Consider the following 18,172-nt stretch of genomic DNA (forward strand, 5'->3'; position numbering starts at 1 on the left):
AACATGAAGGAATAAGTCTTCCTGATTGTTATCTTGTTATCTCCCTAAACTGTGAGGTTGGCAGCTGTTGGTTGAACAGCTTTGAGAGTGACCATTTACCAAGCTGTGCTAGGCCAATTTCCAAAGTTACCAGTCAGGTTAGGTTAGTGAAGAACTTGATGTTTTGCTTGTCAGAGTTTGAATGTTTTTCTATTTTTTCCTATTCTCTTCTTGGGAGAGAATTTATGCATTGATTCAAATATTTGTTGTCTTCTGTATATGGGTATTGTTCTGGGTGCTTAGAATGTAGTAATAGGTCAGAATTTCTATTTTGCAGGTTAGTAGCAAATCATAATTACATGACATAACTACAGAGAGTACTAAACCTTTTAAGGACAAGAACATTGATTTAGCAGCACACGAGGATCCCCATTGCAATTCTTCCTTTTACCAAACTCATTACAGCAAGAAACAGTTATTGCCCTCTTTCTTTTTGCTTCTTGTATTAGACTAGTCGTGATGGGAAAGAAAAAGTAAAGAAAGAGATGATTTTCTGAGTTTTTACAAATGGAAATTATAGAATAAATTATAGAATAAAGATTACCTGATGGCTTTTAGTAGAGGCCAAGTTTATTCTGTAGTTGTTCAAATCCATGAATTTAAATTTACAAAAAATGAGAATTCAATAAATGTCATGGATGTAATAGCTCTTCTTCCTTCCCTCCCTCCTTTCCTTCTTTTTCCTTTCCCTTTTCCTTTACTTTTTCTGTTTTGCAAAGTAACATTCTCTAATGTTATAAAATTCTAGAGAATTTTGTCTTTAAAAGTAAGAAAATATTTCCATTACAAGTAAAAATACTGTTTTTATTTTATTTTATTTTAGATCAGGCGGGAAGGTGTTCGTCTTTTTTTATTATGGTTACAAGCTCTTCAGAATAACTGTAGCAAAGAACAGCTTTGGATGTTTTCATGCTTAATTCCTGGATTTTCAGCACTACAATCTGAACATGGACCTCGAACTTTAGATAATCTCATTAATCCTCCACTCAACCTTCAAGAAAGTAAGATTCATTAGATCTCACCCATTAGTATGTTAAAATTTTTTGTGTAGTTAATGTAGTTTTAAAATGTCTGTATGTTTATTAGCTGGGTAATTCAAGCCCATGATGTAAAATGTAGGTTTTATTATTTTTCAGGTATGATGAGGCCTATAGATCAGAAGATGATTGCCATTTAAAAAAAACAGTTACAGTTCCCAGAAGGAGAGGGCATGCCACACCAGGGAGGGTGGCCACATGGGGAAGCACCAGAGTCAGTCAGGGTTAGGGTATCATAGGCAAGAGCCCTTACTGTGATTTCTGTAGGTAAGAATGTGTGAAGCAGTGTGAGCAGTCCTATGGCTCATTTGAATAATTTTGGCAGGCTCAGGTGCAAAGGGGCTTTCCCTCAGTGTCACTCAGGTACCTGGGTGATTAGGTTAGGGGAGTAGTGGTCATGAGTGTGAGGATGGAATAGAAGAGGAGTAGAAGCATGGACTCTGGACTGGATGGTTGCACATGGAAGGCTTGTTCTCCTTCCCATGTTTATGATCTCTGGGAATTAGCCAGCTAGCCCTTGGAGGGCCATTCTTCTCTCCCTGGCCAGCAAATCTTCTGGCATCAAAGCATCAGAACTGGGGCACCCGAGTGGCTCAGTTGGTTAAGCGTCCGACTTCAGCTCAGGTCATGATCTCACGGTTTGTGAGTTCAAGCCTTGTGTCTGGCTCTGTGCTAGCAGCTCGGAGCCTGGAGCCTGTTTCGGATTCTGTATCTCCATCTCTCTCTGCCCCTCCCCCATTCATGCTCTGTCTCTCTCTCAAAAATAAACAAACATTAAAAAAAAATTTTTTTAAAGCATCAGAAACGCATACTTAATATAAGTCATTTTACATTTATTATTTCTAATTCTCATATGTCGTCTTGTTAATTTGGATATATTTTGCAGTACAAGAGTATTTCTACTTTGTGCCAAGAGGACTGTAACAAAACCTTCTTCTATGAACTTAATTATTTGGCTAATATTTACAGAGAAATGTTTAGGAATCAGTCTGTACTAAACTAGGTGATGCTCAGGAAATATTTAAGAGAATTCAAGCTAGTTGTTGGTTGGTTTTCTTGAATTTGCAGTTATAATGAGTGTTTTTGAATGTCTGAAAATTTTTAAAAATGTAAAGATTTCTTTTTTTGTACATCGACTTTTTTAAAAAAAAATTTTTTTTTTTTAATGTTTTATTTATTTCTAGGAGAGAGAGACAGAGACAGCATGAGCAGGGGAGGGTCAGAGAGAGAGGGAGTCACAGATTGAAACAGGCTCCAGGCTCTAAGCCGGCAGTCAGCACAGAGCCCGATGCGGGGCTCGAACCCACGAACCGCGAGATCATGACCTAAGCGAAAGTCGGACACTTAACCGACTAAGCCACCCAGGTGCCCCTGTACATCGACTTTTGTAATCAAGGAAATAAGATGTTATTCTTCCTTTTTGAGAAGGGAAGTAGCATTTCCTTTTTTGAATGCAGTGCTACCTTAAAGGGTAAGCATAGTCATTACTAGAGTACTCTGTCCTTTAATTGATGAATAAGCTCATTATTGTTGCTGTTACTCATCATACTATGGAATTTTTGTATTGGACACACTTAATGTGAATTTTAAAATATCATGAGAAGTTTTTTTTCAAGTGAGATTTACTCTTAAGCCCGTCATATCTGTCTGTCCATCCTTGTCATGTTCTCTCAATCAAGGGCCTTTGAAACAGCTGATTATTAAACTTTATGGTTGTTGTGATGGATTGTCAGGATGATCTCAGATTTATTTCAGGTTTCAGTCATTAGAACGTTTTCAAACTGTATTCATTGCATATATGTTTTACAGTTAAATTTTAATTGGACCACATTATTTCATTGTTAAATTTGTTTTGTAATTATACTGAACCTTTGTTTTGTCTTTGGATAGCTCAAGTCACTATAGAAGAAATTACTCCTCTTGTCCCCCCACAATCAGGAGACAAAGGACAAGAAGATCTCACGAGCTATTTTCTTGAAGCACTTTTAAAATATATAGTAATTCAGGTATGTATTATCTTCTTCGATATCACTCCCCACCGTCATTTTTCCCTCTTTTACCGTTATTCTGTTAGAGTAGATATTTGCTTACTCTCTTGAAGGAGGACAAATTTTTACTTTTCAAAATGTATGTTAGTATGCCTTTCTTGGAAAAAAAAATCATTGGAGGGACTAGTAATCTCTTAGGGAGCTAGAGAGAAATTTTTAAGTAGAGTATTTCACGTATAAACCTTCTTATGTGGGCCAGTTTCTAATCCTTTCCTTTATAATCAGCAGCTGTAATCTTTCACTGTAAAACTATTAACCATTTGGTTTAGGGATCAACCTGCCAAGAGGCAGCCAGTAGAGGTAGGTTGAGAATGGGGTGTGGGTACAGGAATGTAATTTACACTTCATCCTGTTTATACATTAAATTTCTAGGTGAATGTCTTCATCTCCACATGGGAAATGTGCATGTACTGATTGATGAAAACACTCCTAACGTATATACATTTCTTATAACTTTTCCACACATAAAAATTCCCTGTGCCTTAGAAACTAACATTTATAAAGTGAATTTGGACCCTGAATAGATACAGAGATTTAAATCTGATTCCACATCTTACTGATAGTGTGACCTTTGTTAAATTAATCTCTCTGGGTTAAAATAGACATAAAAATAATACCTATCCTATTTTAGTGTTTGAGGGTTAAATAGTGCAAAGTACTAGAATAAAAAAGTACATGATACAAGTAAGAGTTCTGTGGGTGGTAGTTGTTACTGTCATTATTATTACCAGTTTTTCTTTTTTAAAAAATGACTTTTACACTTCATATTGATTTTCAAAATGTTTCACAGGTTTATTGAGATATAATTGGCATATAGTAAACTGCAATATTGAAGTATACAATTTGATGAAATTTATGACATGTATATAGCCATGCAACCATCGCCACAATCAATGTAATAATCACATCACCACTAAAACTTCTCAGATGCCTTTGTAATATATCCTTTTCCACTCCTAATTGCTATCTCATCCCCAGGCAACTCTTGATCTGATTTATGTCACTATTGTTTGCATTTTCCATTATTTTCATATAAATGAAATCGTAGAGTACATACTCTTTTTTGGTCTGGCTTTTTTCCATCATAAATATTTTGAAATTCATCCATATTGTTGTATATCTACAGTTTGGTTCTTTTTATTGCAGAGTAGCTTTTCATTGTACGGATCTACCACACTTTGTTACTCAGTCACCTGCTCATGGTGATATGAGTTTCCAGTTTTTGGCTATTACAGATAAAACTGCTGTGAATATTGATGAACAAGCCCTTGTGTGGACACAAAGTTTCTTTTTCGTGGGTAAATACTGAGTAGTCGAATAGCTGGATTGTAAAGTAGGTATATACTGATTTTTTAAGGGACTACCAAGCTGTTTTCCAAATGGTTGTGCCGTTTTACATTTCAGCAGCAATCTATGAAACTTAAAAGTTGCATCATATCCTCACCAACAGTTGGTATGGTCAGTATGTAATTTTAGCAGTTCTAAAGTGAATGTGTAGTGGTATCTCACTGAAGCCTATTCTGGGCCTTTATCATCCCCCTACTTAGATATCTTCCTCCCCCTACTGGAATTCTCACACCCTGTATTTTCCTGCTCTTGCCCCTCCCATCCCTACCTCCTTACTTTATGGACGCTGTCCTCACTTCCTTAGGCTCTCAGTCCCCATTGTGCTCCTGCCTCTGCTATATCCCTTCCAGGGAGGCCCTGCTTCTTATGGTCAAGCTCTGATTATATGCAATTGAGTGCCACTCCTTCCTTTACTCCCATGTATACCTATTTTGGATGACTTTTAAGGCTGAATTATTCAGGATGGGGCAATGGGGAAAAGAACATTTGTATCTTTGTCATTAGAAGAGCCAAGTTTGAGTCAACTTTGAAAATTTTCCAGACATACTTTAACTTCTAAGATTTTTGGAGTATAACATATATAATGCATTTTCATGGCATTAAACCACCATTTAAAGATTGGTTCTTTATATATATTTAGCTGTATATCTTTAGAGTGTAACAGATTAGTGTAGTGTTTAAGTAACTTTTACAAGCTTGTTTATAATAGCTAATAACTGTTTCTGTCTCATGGAATGATTCTCATTTTATTTTTTATTATTAGGTAAAAAGTTTAGAATGGAAGAACAAAGAAAACCAAGAAAGGGGATTTTCATTTTTGTTTTCACATTTTAAGAAATATTACTTGCCTTATATTTTCCCAAACATCTGCAAGGAGAATAGTTTATATCATCCTGTACTTGGTAGGTAGTCTTTGAAATTTTCTAAAAGATCACATGTAAGAATAAAATATACCTCATTGTAAAGCTGGCATATGTTACCTGAAGAAAACTGATAACATTTAATATTTTTATGATTCCTCAGAGATATTATACCTTGATTCATACAGAAAGTGGAATTTTATTAATAGGAAAGCTTCACTAAGAGTGAAGAGATTTTTTTAAAAAAAACATATTCTTTGGGTCTCAGCAATTGGAAAAGTTAACCCACCAGCAATATTTGTGATTATAAAATAAACTTAATTCTCACATTTGGTATGATCCTTAAATTACATTATAAATTTTTTAAGGTCCCCAATGGTTCAATTTAGTATGTCTTATTTAAATTTTGTATGAATAACTACACTCTCATATGTTTTGATGATGTCTTGTCCAGTATTTAGTAGCTGTACCAAAATTGCTGTTTGAACCTTGAAACTAGAACCTTCCTGACAAATCTTGGGTTAGAAGCAGACCTTCCATATATAGAAGGTGCTGGCAGTCTGTATGTGGAAATGTTCTTTTTGCAGAAAGATGTTCTTATTTTAAGCTTTGCCAAGTTTAGGCAACTCATAGGTTTAGGCTTAACCATTAGAGCTAGTAGAAAGGGCTTAAATTAGAGAGCAGATCTTTGCCATTGAGAACAATATTTGCTTTAAAAAAAAGTTTTGCTATAAAAATCAAGGAAAAATTCTCATACTTTGTATTACTTCAAAATTTGTGTCTCATTCTTAGGTTAATTGAAGTGAGTTCTCATTAATTTCAAATGGCTCTCAGAGGTTCTTTGTACTTAGACAAGGTTCATTGAGCCTTTTAATGACCTTGCAAAAAACATGTTTCCATATATCAGCCATATATGGTTCACTCTTCCAGACTCCATGCTGATGTATAGCAAATTATTTTAAAATGTCACTTTTGTACCAAATCTACTTCTAAAACAAGGGTATCGTGACAAGTGTTTTCTCAAATGTTTAAAAATGTAGATTTATCTAAGCATAATTCTTAATTTGGTTTTTGTTTTCCTTTTATTTTAATAGATATCCCACAGGTGAGACCAAAGCCACATTATGTTATGATAAAGAAAGATGCTGAAACCAATGAAGCCATCTATTGTACAAAGGAGCCTTTCATTAAGGCTCGTGTTATTGTCATTCGTTGGCTGGTTTCTTTCTGGCTTGAGCCAAAGCCACATACAGGACCTCATATTCCTGGGATGGAAGGTGAAGTCTTGCCAAAGAATATTCAGGTAATACACCACATAAGGCAAACTTGTTAAAGTTAAAAATGGCTCAAGAGATATGTCTGTGGATTTCAATTGCCTTAGATGTAGAGCACATTTAAAACAATTGATAGTGGGGCACCTGGGTGGCTTAGTCGGTTAAGCGTCCGACTTTCGCTTAGGTCGTGATCTCGCGGTTCGTGGGTTCGAGCCCCACGTCGGGCTCTGTGCTGACTGCCAGCTCAGAGCCTGGAGCCTGTTTCAGTCTGTGACTCCCTCTCTCTCTGACCCTCCCCTGCTCACGCTGTCTCTCTCTCTCTCTCCTAGAAATAAAGAAAACATTTAAAAAAAATAAAAAATAAAACAAATGATAGTATTTTCTTTGTATAAATGTATTTTATAAATCCAAATTTTAACAATTATTATAGAGTTGATTGTTTTAATAAAAATAAAACTTGGAAGATATAGAAGATAATTCTAGTCCTATATGAGTATCAGCTTTTGTTTCTGTATTTTATGTTAATTATGCAGTACTAAAAATATTCTGAATTGTACATACAGATTCTTGCAGTTGGAAGCAATCTTTAATCAAATGGTTATAGAACCATCATAGTTCTTTGTAGATTTCCAAGCATTAATAAAATGTTAACTTAAATAAAGTCTTGTCTCCAAGGGCACCTGACTTGTTCAGTCAGTGAAGCATGTGACTCTTGATTTTGGGATTGTGAGTTCAAGCCCCATGTTGGGTGTAGAGATTATTTAAATACAAAGTCTTGGGCGCCTGGGTGGCTCAGTCAGTTAAGTGCCCAACTTTGGCTCAGGGCATGATCTCACGGTTTGTGAGTTCAAACCCACGTCAAGCTATCTGCTGTCAGTGCAAAGCCCACTTTGGATCTTCTGTCCCCATTTCTCTCTGTGCCTCTCCACTTGCACATTCTTTCTCTCTCAAGAATAAATAAACATTAAAAAAAATCTTTTTTTAAAATATTTTAACATTTGTTTTTGAGAGATAACATGAGCTGGGGAAAGGCAGATAGAGAGGGATACACAGAATCCGAAGCAGGCTCTAGGCTCTGAGCTGTCAGTACAGAGCCCAATGTGAGGCTTGAACCCATGAACTGTGAGATCATGACCTGCGCTGAAGTCAGATGCTTAATTGACTGAGCAACTTAGGAGCCCCCTAAAAAATAAAATCTTAAAAAAAAAAAAAAGTCTTGCCTGCATCTCATTTCCCTTTTTTCAACAAGGGCACTGAGTCTAGAATATGATATAAAATTATATAGCTATACAATGGAGGAACTAATATATAAACTTATGGTATTTTTTAATTAAGTAGTTTCCATCTTTTTCATACTTCTTTATCACTTTCTCCTTTTTCCTCAATGTATGCTTTTCCTGAACTTATCTATATTACAGTATTTACTTTTTTAATAATTTTTATTTTCCTTTTCTCAGATTTTCTTCATTTAGTTTAAAAAGTCTTATACTATGTGTGTTTTTTGTGCAACTTCTTAAATCTTTTACAAAATTAAGTGGAGGTATAAAGTTTGTATTTAATTGATTAGCACTCAAAGTATTTTAAAAAAAATTTTTAATGTTTTATTTCTGAGAGAGAGAGAGAGAGGCAGCGTGAGCAGGGGAGGGTCAGAGAGAGAGGGAGACACAGAATCTGAAACAGGCTCCAGGCTCTGAGATAGCTGTCAGCACAGAGCCCGACGTGGGGCTCTAACCCACGAACCGCGACATCATGACCTGAGCCAAAGTCGGACGCTTAACCGACTGAGCCAGCCAGGCACCCCGAATATTTCAATTATGTTCCCCCTTAGCCTTTTATTTATCTGCAGCCTACTATGGTTATATTGTCCCTAAAACTTTGTTCCAAGGTCTCTACAAAGAGTTATTAAATATAGGAACTCTTAAGCAGAACGATTTTCCATGATCTCAGAACTTAATGCACTAAAATCATGGTTTTGATTGGGAAGGTATATTTGAGATCATTTACTTAAACTGTCTTGTTTTATAGATGACAAAACTAAGACCAAAAATTGAGTAATTTAATAGAAACTAATTTGCCATACCCTGATACAGTGCTATGACTATCATAACATGGTAGTAATTTCTTTATCACCAGCCTTAAGATTATTACTTTATTGATAGTCTTAGGCCTCATCTTCAGTCATGGTGAAAAGTCTTTTAAGTTAGTAGAATATAGAATGTTCTCCTGAGTTTGTTTCCTTTCTTCCTGCATGTCTGCCTGCCTGTCAGCCAGTCAGCCTTCCTTCCTCCCTCCCTGCTTTCCTTCCTTCCTTTCCGATTTTACTTTGAAGTAATCTCTGCACCCAACATGGGGCTCAAACTTATAACCCCAAGATCAAGAGTCCCATGCTCTACCAATAGCCAGCCAGGCACCCCATTCTTGAGTGTTTTTATATTTTCTTTAGACTTCATTTATACTTCTGTCATAAATTTTTTTTGCCATTCCTTTGTTTTTTTTGTAACTTGTTTGTACTGCAAACATTCTAAAAACAAATTATAGGTGGATATATGATTAGCAAGTGTCACTATATTACTTACATGTTGAGTTATTTGCATTGCCACTTAATTATTTGGAATGGATTCTAAATGAAATCTATGTCCGGGGTGCTTGGGTGGTTCAGTTCGTTGAGTGTATGTCCAATTCTTGATTTCGGCTCAGGTCATGATCCCAGGGTTGTGGGATCAAGCTCTGCATCGGGCTCCATGCTGAAATTGGAGCCTCCTTAAGGTATTCTCTCTCTGTCTCTCTCTCTGTCTCTCCCTCTCTGTATCTCCTCGCCACCCATCTCTCCTGCTCACTCACTCTCTCTTTCAAAAAAAAAGAAATAAATCTATGATCTATGCTTATTTTAAAAAATGGTATAAGTTATTTGTGGAATGCTTTGAGTTCTACCAGTATTTGCTATTGGAAGGCAAAATACCAGGGCCCCTGGGTGCCTCAGTAGGTTAAGTATCCAACTCTAGATTTCACCTTAGGTCATGATCTCACAGTTCATGAGACTGAGCCCCCTGTTGGGCTCCTTGCTAATAGCATGCAGCTTTCTTGGGATTCTCTCTCTCTCTCTCTCTCTCTCTCTCTCTCTCTCTCTCTCTCTCTCTCTNCCCCCTCCCTCCCTTCCCCTCCCTCTCTCCCTCTCTCCCCCTCCCCTGCTCTTGCTTTATATCTCTCTGTCTCAAAATAAATAAACTTAGAAAAAAAATACCAAATTAAATGATTATGGCATTGTTCCTCTTTTGTTTTTATTTTAGAGAGCAGCTGCTAGTTTGGTATCCAGAGAAGAAAACAAAAGCGATAATGCTGATAAAGCAGATAGAACGACAGAACCAGAACAGTCCCATTCAAATACAAGCACTCTCACGGAGCGAGAACCTAGCTCATCCAGTCTCTGCAGTATTGATGAAGAACATCTCACAGACATTGAAATAGTTCGCAGAGTTTTTTCTTCTAAAAGAAGTAATGTAAACTTTGTCACAGAGATATTTCGTCAGGTAAAGTTCCTTTCAGTAATTTTAATTTGTAGTATAGACTTTGGTTTTTAATGTTGAATGTACTGGGTTTCAGCTATTTAAAATTCTTAATAGAAATGTTTGTTTTTTTTTAAAGTTTATTTATTTTGAGACAGAGAGAGAGAGAGAGAGAGCACGAGCAGGGGAGGGGCAGAGAGAGGGGGAGAGAGAATCCCAAGCAGGCTCCACGCTGTCAGTGCAGAGCCCAATACAGGGCTCAAACTCGCAAACCTCAAAATTGTGACCTGAGCCAAAACCAAGAGTTGGACACTTCACCAACTGAGCCACCCAGGGGCCCCTTATTAAAAATGTTTTTTAAGTTCATATTTAATTTTAAATTTAAATTTAATTTTAAAGTTTGCTATAGATATAGCATTTAACATTTTTTATTATTTATATTTTTTAGTTTATGATGATTTTAGTTTAATAACCAACCATGCTGCTCCTCTGTTATTAGAACAATTTTCTTAGTTACTCACTTTTTGGTTTGAAACTTTTTTTCCTACCATTTGATTAGTAAAGTAAAATTATTTTATCTTTCATTCTCTACAATCAATAAGGAGCAGTTTATGAATATAAGAAGCAATGTTTTCATTACCTTTATCCTCCTTTCAGAGGCTCAGTTTTGTCCTCTAAGGCATTCTGAAATTAAAGTTGCTTAAGGTAGATATTTGGGGTGTAAAATAAAGAAATGGAGAGAAAAAAAAATATCACATAAAGATAGCTATAAATTCCTAACTGCACATTCCCAGTTACATAGAAATGAATCATTTGTTCTTAATAACAAAGCACTTAACTTTTGCAGGTAAACATCATTGAGTTTTGTAGCTGAAGAGGATCATTCAAGTCTCACAGCAAGAAAGTGGTAGATTTGGGACTAAAACTCTCAGATCCTGGTTCCCCTGTCAGTGCTGTTTAGGCAGAGCACATCTTCACCTTGTATACATATGTATTGATATGCAAAGCAGTTAGACAGCAGTATCTTTGTTAACCTAAATTAAAGAAACAAACTTGCCTCGCTTGTTTCAGCAGCACATACATAAAAACTTAGAATGATACAGGGAAGATTAGCACGGCCCCTGCACAAGGACCACTGGCAAATTCATCGAGCGTTCTGTTTTTGTGTTCATGAGTACAGAACGTATACAATTATATAGGAATGGATTAAGTTTCATTCAACCCCAATAAAGTGAATAAAAAATAAAAGTTAAAAAAAAAGGAAAAGAGACCAACTTGCCTTAACATTTTGTCCAGCTTTGGCAGTGGTTCTAGTTGTCAAAATTTACAGTTTGTATCGGTAGACTATTTGACAAATGGGAGGGGAAAAATATTTGGCACATGGTGTTGGAATACTTGTTGAAGAAATTTAAGCAAGCTTATACAACTATTGAGTTTTTGAGTAATAAACTTTGTATAAGTTTATTTTCTAGGAATTTGTTCATTGCATTTGTTTACAAATTTGACAAAAAGTTCATTATGTTCTCTTATAAACTTTTTAATCTCTGAAACATTTATGTTTATGTTCCCCCTTTTCATTCCTGTTAGTATTTTTTTTTTGTCTTTTTTTTTTTATGATTCTTGCTAGAGATTTGTCATTTTATTAGTCTTTTCAAGAATGTGCTTTTGGGGGCGCCTGGGTGGCTCAGTCGGTTGAGCGTCTGATTTCGGCTCAGGTCATGGTCTCATGGTTTGTGGGTTCGAGCCCCGCTTGGGGCTCTGTGCTGACAGCTCAGAGCCTGGAGCCTGTTTCAGATTCTGTGTCTCCCTCTCTGTCTCTGCCCCTCTCCCACTCAGGCTGTGTTTCTCTCTGTCTCAATAATAATAAACATTAAAAAAAAAAAAAAAAAAAAAAGAATGAGCTTTTGGCTGTTAGTCCTCTCTGTTTAATACATGTTTTTCTTCTATTTTTTGCTCCTTGTCATTTCATCTTTCTACTTTTCTTGATTTTGTTTTTTTGTTTCCTAGCTAATTAATTTTAGTCTCACATTTTTCTTAAATGATTTTTGAGGCTATTCATTTACCACTTAGTTCTGTGTTAGCTATATTACAAATTTTGATGTATAGCGTTTTTTTGTTATTATTCACTTGTAAATATTGTCTAATTTTTCATGCTAATACCTTCTTTGACCTATGGGATATTTAGCAATTTGTATCTTCCAAACAGTTTTCTGGTTTTCTTTTGTCTTACAAATTCTTGATGTGATTCTTTTAGCGAATATAGTCTGTATGATCTAGTTGTTTAAATTATAACTTATGGCTCAGTAGTAGTCATTTCTCATAAATGTGTTTGGAAGGAAGGTATGCTTCTCTGTTGAGTTCGGTGATCACTAAAATCTGAACTTTCTATATCCTTCCGTAAGGTCTTTATTCAGCTTGACCTCACAGTTATGGATAGAAGTGTGTTAAAGTCTTATACCCTGATGATTTGTCAGTTTTATCTTTGTAGCCCCATACAGTTTTCTTTGTATATTTTCAAGCTGTATAATTAATAATTAAATACACAAGTCTAAAACATTATATTTAAATATGACTCAGTTTGTTAAGCATCTGACTCTTATGTTTAGCTTAGGTCATGATCTCATGGTTCATGAGTTCAAGTCCCATGTAGGGCTCTGTGCTGACAGCACAGAGCTGCTTGGGACTCTCTCTCCCTCCCTCTCTCTCTGTTTCTACCCCACTTGTGCTGTCTTTCAAGATAAATAAATAAATTTAAAAAATTTAAATGTGAATTAAACATTTTATTTTTTTAAAAATTTTTAATGTTTTTTATTTATTTCTGAGAGAGAGACATCATGAGCAGGGGAGGGTCAGAGAGAGAGGGAGATACAGAATCTGAAGCAGGCTCCAGGCTCTGAGCTAGCTGTCAGCGCCGAGCCCGACACGGGGCTGGAACCCACAAACCGTGAGATCATGACCTGAGCTGAAGTCGGACGCTTAACTGACTGAGCCACCCAGGTGCCCCTTGAAAGACTTTTTCTACTGGACATAGACTTCTAGATTAACAATTATTTTCACCCAGTACATTGTAGATACTCAGATACTTTCCCACTGTTCTTTGTTTTACGTTGTTGCCATTAAGATGTCAACCAGCAGTTGAACTAATATTAGTTAACTATCTTTGCTCTGGCTGTTTTAAATGTCTTCTTTTAGTGTTTGACTATTTTACCTTTTACTGTGGTGTGTCCAGATCTGGATTTTCTTTCATTATTCTTTAGGGGATATTTTAGGCCTACTTTATTTGTGGATTAATATATTTTGTCAATTTTGGAAATTTTTCAGCCATTATCTCTTTAAATATTGCCTTGGTCCGATCTTTTTCTTGTCTTTCCAGGATTCTGACAAGATGTTTGTTAGATCTTTTTACCTTATATATGTCTGTTAACCTCTCGTTCATATTTTTCATCTCATTGTCTTTCTGTGCTACGTTGTGGATACTTTCTTTTAATTACAGCTGCTTCTGGAAATTGGCCAGTCTGCTCAATTTTATTTTCTCTAGTTTTTTACTTATGTTTTACTTATGTATATTAAACATAGTTATTTTATATTGATTTATTGATCATTCTGATATTCCAGAGGTGTTTGTAGATCTGATCGTGCCATATTTTGTTTCTATATTCTCTTTCTCATGTATTCTCTTAAGGTTTCTTGCAGTATTTCATGATTTCAGAAATTTAGAATTTTGATTCTGAGCTTTTTCATCTTATAAGTTTATTTGCTGATTTGGTTTGTTAACGGTTTATTCCTTCAAAAAGGAATTGCATTTGCTGCTTCTAAGTACAAAGAGACACTAACAACCTGTCAGATTGAATCCTTGATTTGAGGTTTAAGCTAGCCACATAATATGAACATAGAATATGAAACTGTGTCAAGGCTAGCTTTTGGTTATCATGACTCTGGGGAGAATTTTGTTGTTATTGTTATCTACTCTGCAACTAGTTATGGGCAGTTTTCTTCACAAACTTTTAATGGGTTGGGTTTATTTTTCATTCAGCATTGCACTGACCGTATGTAGTTCTGACTTTGTTTAGAGTTTTCCTGTTGTTCTCTGTGCTTGGACACAATAGGTCCACGGAAACCAAAGTAATTGGTTCCACTTAGGGCTTTATTGCTCCCCCTAAAACTTAACTCTCTGATTTTAGATTTCATATAGGTTTTAATTTTTGTATTTTTTTTTTTTTTGCTGCTTTTTGGCTCATCATTGCATTTAAAAAGATTATATTTGGGGCGCCTGGGTGGTTCAGTTGGTTAAGCATCCTACTCTTGATTTCGGCTCAGGTCATGATCCTCTGGTCATGGGGTTGAGCCCCATGTCAGGCTCCATGCTGAGCATGAAACCTTCTTGACTTCTCTTCCTCTCTTTCTTTCCTTTCCCCTCTCACACTCTATGTAAATAAACAAAAAAATAAAAACAATAAACAGATTAAATTTATTTTTTAATACACATCTTGATATTTCAATCAGAAGATTGGTTGAGTTACTAGTCTGCCCTACTCTTGGAAACAGAATTCCCCTTGAGTTTTTAATAATGCTCTTTATATTTTAGCTTTTAAAATTTGCATTTGCTTGTTTTTCACATCTGCCCTTGTTCCTTTTTTCAGTAGCTCATTCATTCTTTATTCATATTCATTTTCATTTTCTCAATTAAAACATGTTAAAAATGCTCATTTTATATTCCTTATTCTACTAATTGTACTACCTTAAGTTTCTACAGTTTTGGCCTTGTTGGTTGTTGTTTCTGTTTTCATCCTTGTTTGTTTGCTTTGGGTTTTTGTGTTATGGATTTACATTTCTGTGGAATTTTGTGTGAATTACTTTGAAACTTGGGTTGAAAGATGTGTTCCTCCAGAGAGGAATTATTCTTGCTTCAACCAGGTATTTAGTGGTCCTGTCAACCTTGGTTTACTTTATTTTCTAAAATTTTCACTAAGCTCTATTATGTGCCCAGTGTGGGTCTGAACTCATGACTCTGCAAATAAGAGTTGCATACTCTACCAAATGAGCCAGCCAGGCATCCCAGCCTTGGTTTACTTTAAATTAGAATTCTGTTTATGATTCTTCCCACTTTGCAGCACTCTAAGTTATGTGATGACCAGCTGGAGAATATGAATTTGCAGGAAAGGGTGTTCTTACCTCTTACTCCCCTACCCCAGGCAGTAGACAAGTTTCCTCACTGACTCTTCTGTGGAGCTGAGTTTTTTGCCTTCCCTTCCTAGCTCACCTTTGTATCCAGGTTTCCTCCATTGATGTCAGTTTTACATGTAGTAGTCTGATTTGTCTCTCCCCTCTGAACAGGTGGCTATTTAAGACAACACTCACTAAGCTGTCAAAGGCAATAGAGCCAGCATCTTCATTGCTCACTTGCTCTGGATTAATACTCACATTTTGTTTTAGACTTGGAATATCCTTACAAGCTGAGCCATTCATTTAAGAAGGTGTATTGTATTTTTTGATGTGATGATTTTTAGGTGTTCTATGCAGGAAGATTCCAGGATATCTTTTAAATGATATTGCTGGGGACGAAAGTCCTTGGAGATGTTTTTATTCTTAGAATTATTTTTAAGCGATTTTTAAGGCAAAACTTAAGGAAAAATTAATTTGAGGATGGTGACACCAATGGATCATTCATATTTTGAAAAGGGATCAATTTCTAAAATTAGGTTATAGTAGGAAAACTATTTTTACTTGCTTACTATTGCTGATAAATTTTTAAAATTGAGAATTTGTGAAATAGTTTCTTTCCTTATTTTGAAGGCTCAAATGTTCCACAATACAATATAGATAAAATACTTCATTAATTATCAGATATATGACCATATAATGATTTTGCCCCTAGCAGTCCCAGCTAGAGAACAAATCTTTCTGTAGGTAAATAAGTTTAGTAGAAATATGTTTACTTAACATTTCTCAAATAATTCCATACTCAGCTTTCCCAATTACTGTTTTCCCTATCTGAACTTTCATCCTTCAGTCTTCTTTCTATTCTCTCTACCCTTCCCCCCTTTTTCTTTTTCTTTTTTTTTTTTACCTGCTACTCATCTTTTATCACTTTTAAATATGACTACACAAGAGGTCTTCCATGACCACCTTCACCCACCCACCGACCCAAAGGCAGATGTACCTGCATGAATATGCACATACACACAGACATGCACACAGACACAAACATAGTAACTACCTTTTTATGATGTTTTTGAAAATTATTCTCTTCTTCATGGTACCTCTTCTGAGTTTTATATTTATTTTAAAAATTATTTTAAAAATTTTGATATTTCTTGCTACCCTCTTTCTTGCTGCCCTTCATTCATCATGTCCTTAGTGCCTGGCATAGAGTAGGCACCCATTAAATATTTGGTAAGTGAATCAAGAAGTTCTAGAACGGTTGAGTACCAGGTACTTTATCAGTGCTACCTGAGGGCTAAAATTTATTTCTAGAAGCCAACTCTTGAGATAATTTGTTATTGTTGATGATGTTATTTTAGGGCCAGTGTGATGATTCTGAGTTTCACCTCAGCTGAAGAAGGTATTTATATTGTTAAGTGTCTTTAAAACAAAGATACAACTATAAAGCATAAAGTCCCCAAATCATTTGAAATGATAAAATTTTTCCCCATATACAATAGGAAGGCATATATGCACTCCAGACACTATATATTTATGTTACGTATATATAATTGTATAGCATATGATTTATGTTATATATATATATATAAAATTATATATGTGTGTGTGTATAAATTTTTTCCCCCAAAGTCACTTTAAGACAATAGATTGCAAACTGTGGTTTAAGGCTTCTGGGAAGTCTCTAGAACCTTTTCAGGTTCAAGAGGTCAAAACTATTTTCATGACAATACTAAGATTTTATTTACATTTTTCACTATCATATTTTCATGATTGTACAGTGAAGTTTTCCAGAGATATCTGATATGTGATATTGTGCAGAAACCAGTAGATAAGAGAATCCAACTGCCTCCTATTTGTTTATTTGCTTACTTATTTATAAATGTATATTTATTTCAGGGACAGGGCAGTGATCAGGGGAAAGTCAGAGAGAGAGAGACTGAGAGAATCCCAAGCAGGCTCTGTGCTGTCTTTGCAGAACCCAACACCAGGCTCCATTTCAGGACCTTGATATCATGACCTGAGCTGAAAAGAAGAGTCAGATTCTTTACCATCTGAGCCACCCAAGTGTCCTCCTACTGTCTTTTATTAAGTTAAATGTTAATGATATTTGCAAAAATGTAAAACAATGTATTTTGGAAAACTTGTTATTTGTGTTAACTTACAGTAGGGTAGGAGTTCTGAGACCAAAATACAAACTACTGCTTTTAGAAGACAATGGGATACCTGGGTGGCTCAGTCAGTTAAGCATTAGACTTTGGCTCAGGTCATAATCTCACGGTTTGTGAGTTTGAGCCCCGCATCAGGCTCTCTGCTGACGGCTCGCTCAGGGCCAGGAGCCTGCTTCAGACTGTGTGTCTCTGTCTCTCTCTGCGCCTACCCCACTCGGTCAGTCTTTCTCTCTCTCTCTTTCAAAAATGAATAAACATTTAAAACTTTTTTTTAAATTGAAGAAAAAAGTAAAAAAGACAGAAAATTCCCAGGTCTGCTGAATGCTCACTCTACTTGATTAATCTTGTTTTCATCATGATCTGGGTTAGTTAATAATAAAAAATATTAAAAATTCAGAGATCACCATGTTTTGATCAGGCTCAAATGTTCCACAGTATTATATAGATAAAAATATTCCATTAATTATTAGGTATGTGACCACATAATGACTTTGTCCATAGCAGTCCCACCACTAGAGAGTCGTAGCTACCAGTTTTACAGAACTTAAGCTGATACTGTTAAATATTTGATTTTTCTTTCTCTTGTTGTTTTGATTGTCCATGTAATTTTTGGTTGTGTAGTAGTTTTATGGCATAGAATCAGAACTGGAGATGACCTCGTGTAGGTCTATCTACAGACAAAATTTTCTGAGCATATAGATTTAAATATGTTTTTTGCATGATAACTCTCCTT

General features: G+C 35.6%; 1 protein-coding gene and 1 non-coding gene across 7 annotated transcripts in view; both read left to right on the forward strand.

The window, feature by feature from the left end:
* RALGAPA1 (Ral GTPase activating protein catalytic subunit alpha 1) overlaps positions 1-18,172 on the forward strand; it is a 259,411-nt gene that overhangs the window by 55,341 nt on the left and 185,898 nt on the right. For all 6 annotated transcript variants that reach the window (XM_077769216.1, XM_077769217.1, XM_077769215.1 and 3 more), the window contains exons 6-10: positions 863-1,040; positions 2,967-3,082; positions 5,235-5,373; positions 6,426-6,634; positions 9,893-10,132. In XM_077769216.1, coding sequence (XP_077625342.1) covers positions 863-1,040; positions 2,967-3,082; positions 5,235-5,373; positions 6,426-6,634; positions 9,893-10,132 — 882 coding nt within the window. The remainder of the gene's footprint in view (positions 1-862; positions 1,041-2,966; positions 3,083-5,234; positions 5,374-6,425; positions 6,635-9,892; positions 10,133-18,172) is intronic.
* On the forward strand, positions 11,171-11,274 carry LOC144235682 (U6 spliceosomal RNA). The gene has a single exon (XR_013336292.1). It is a non-coding gene; the product is annotated as a U6 spliceosomal RNA (small nuclear RNA).

The sequence above is a fragment of the Crocuta crocuta genome, unplaced genomic scaffold, assembly GCF_008692635.1.
Source record: "Crocuta crocuta isolate KB4526 unplaced genomic scaffold, BGI_CrCroc_1.0 scaffold65, whole genome shotgun sequence".
Classification (NCBI taxonomy): Eukaryota; Metazoa; Chordata; class Mammalia; order Carnivora; family Hyaenidae; genus Crocuta; species Crocuta crocuta.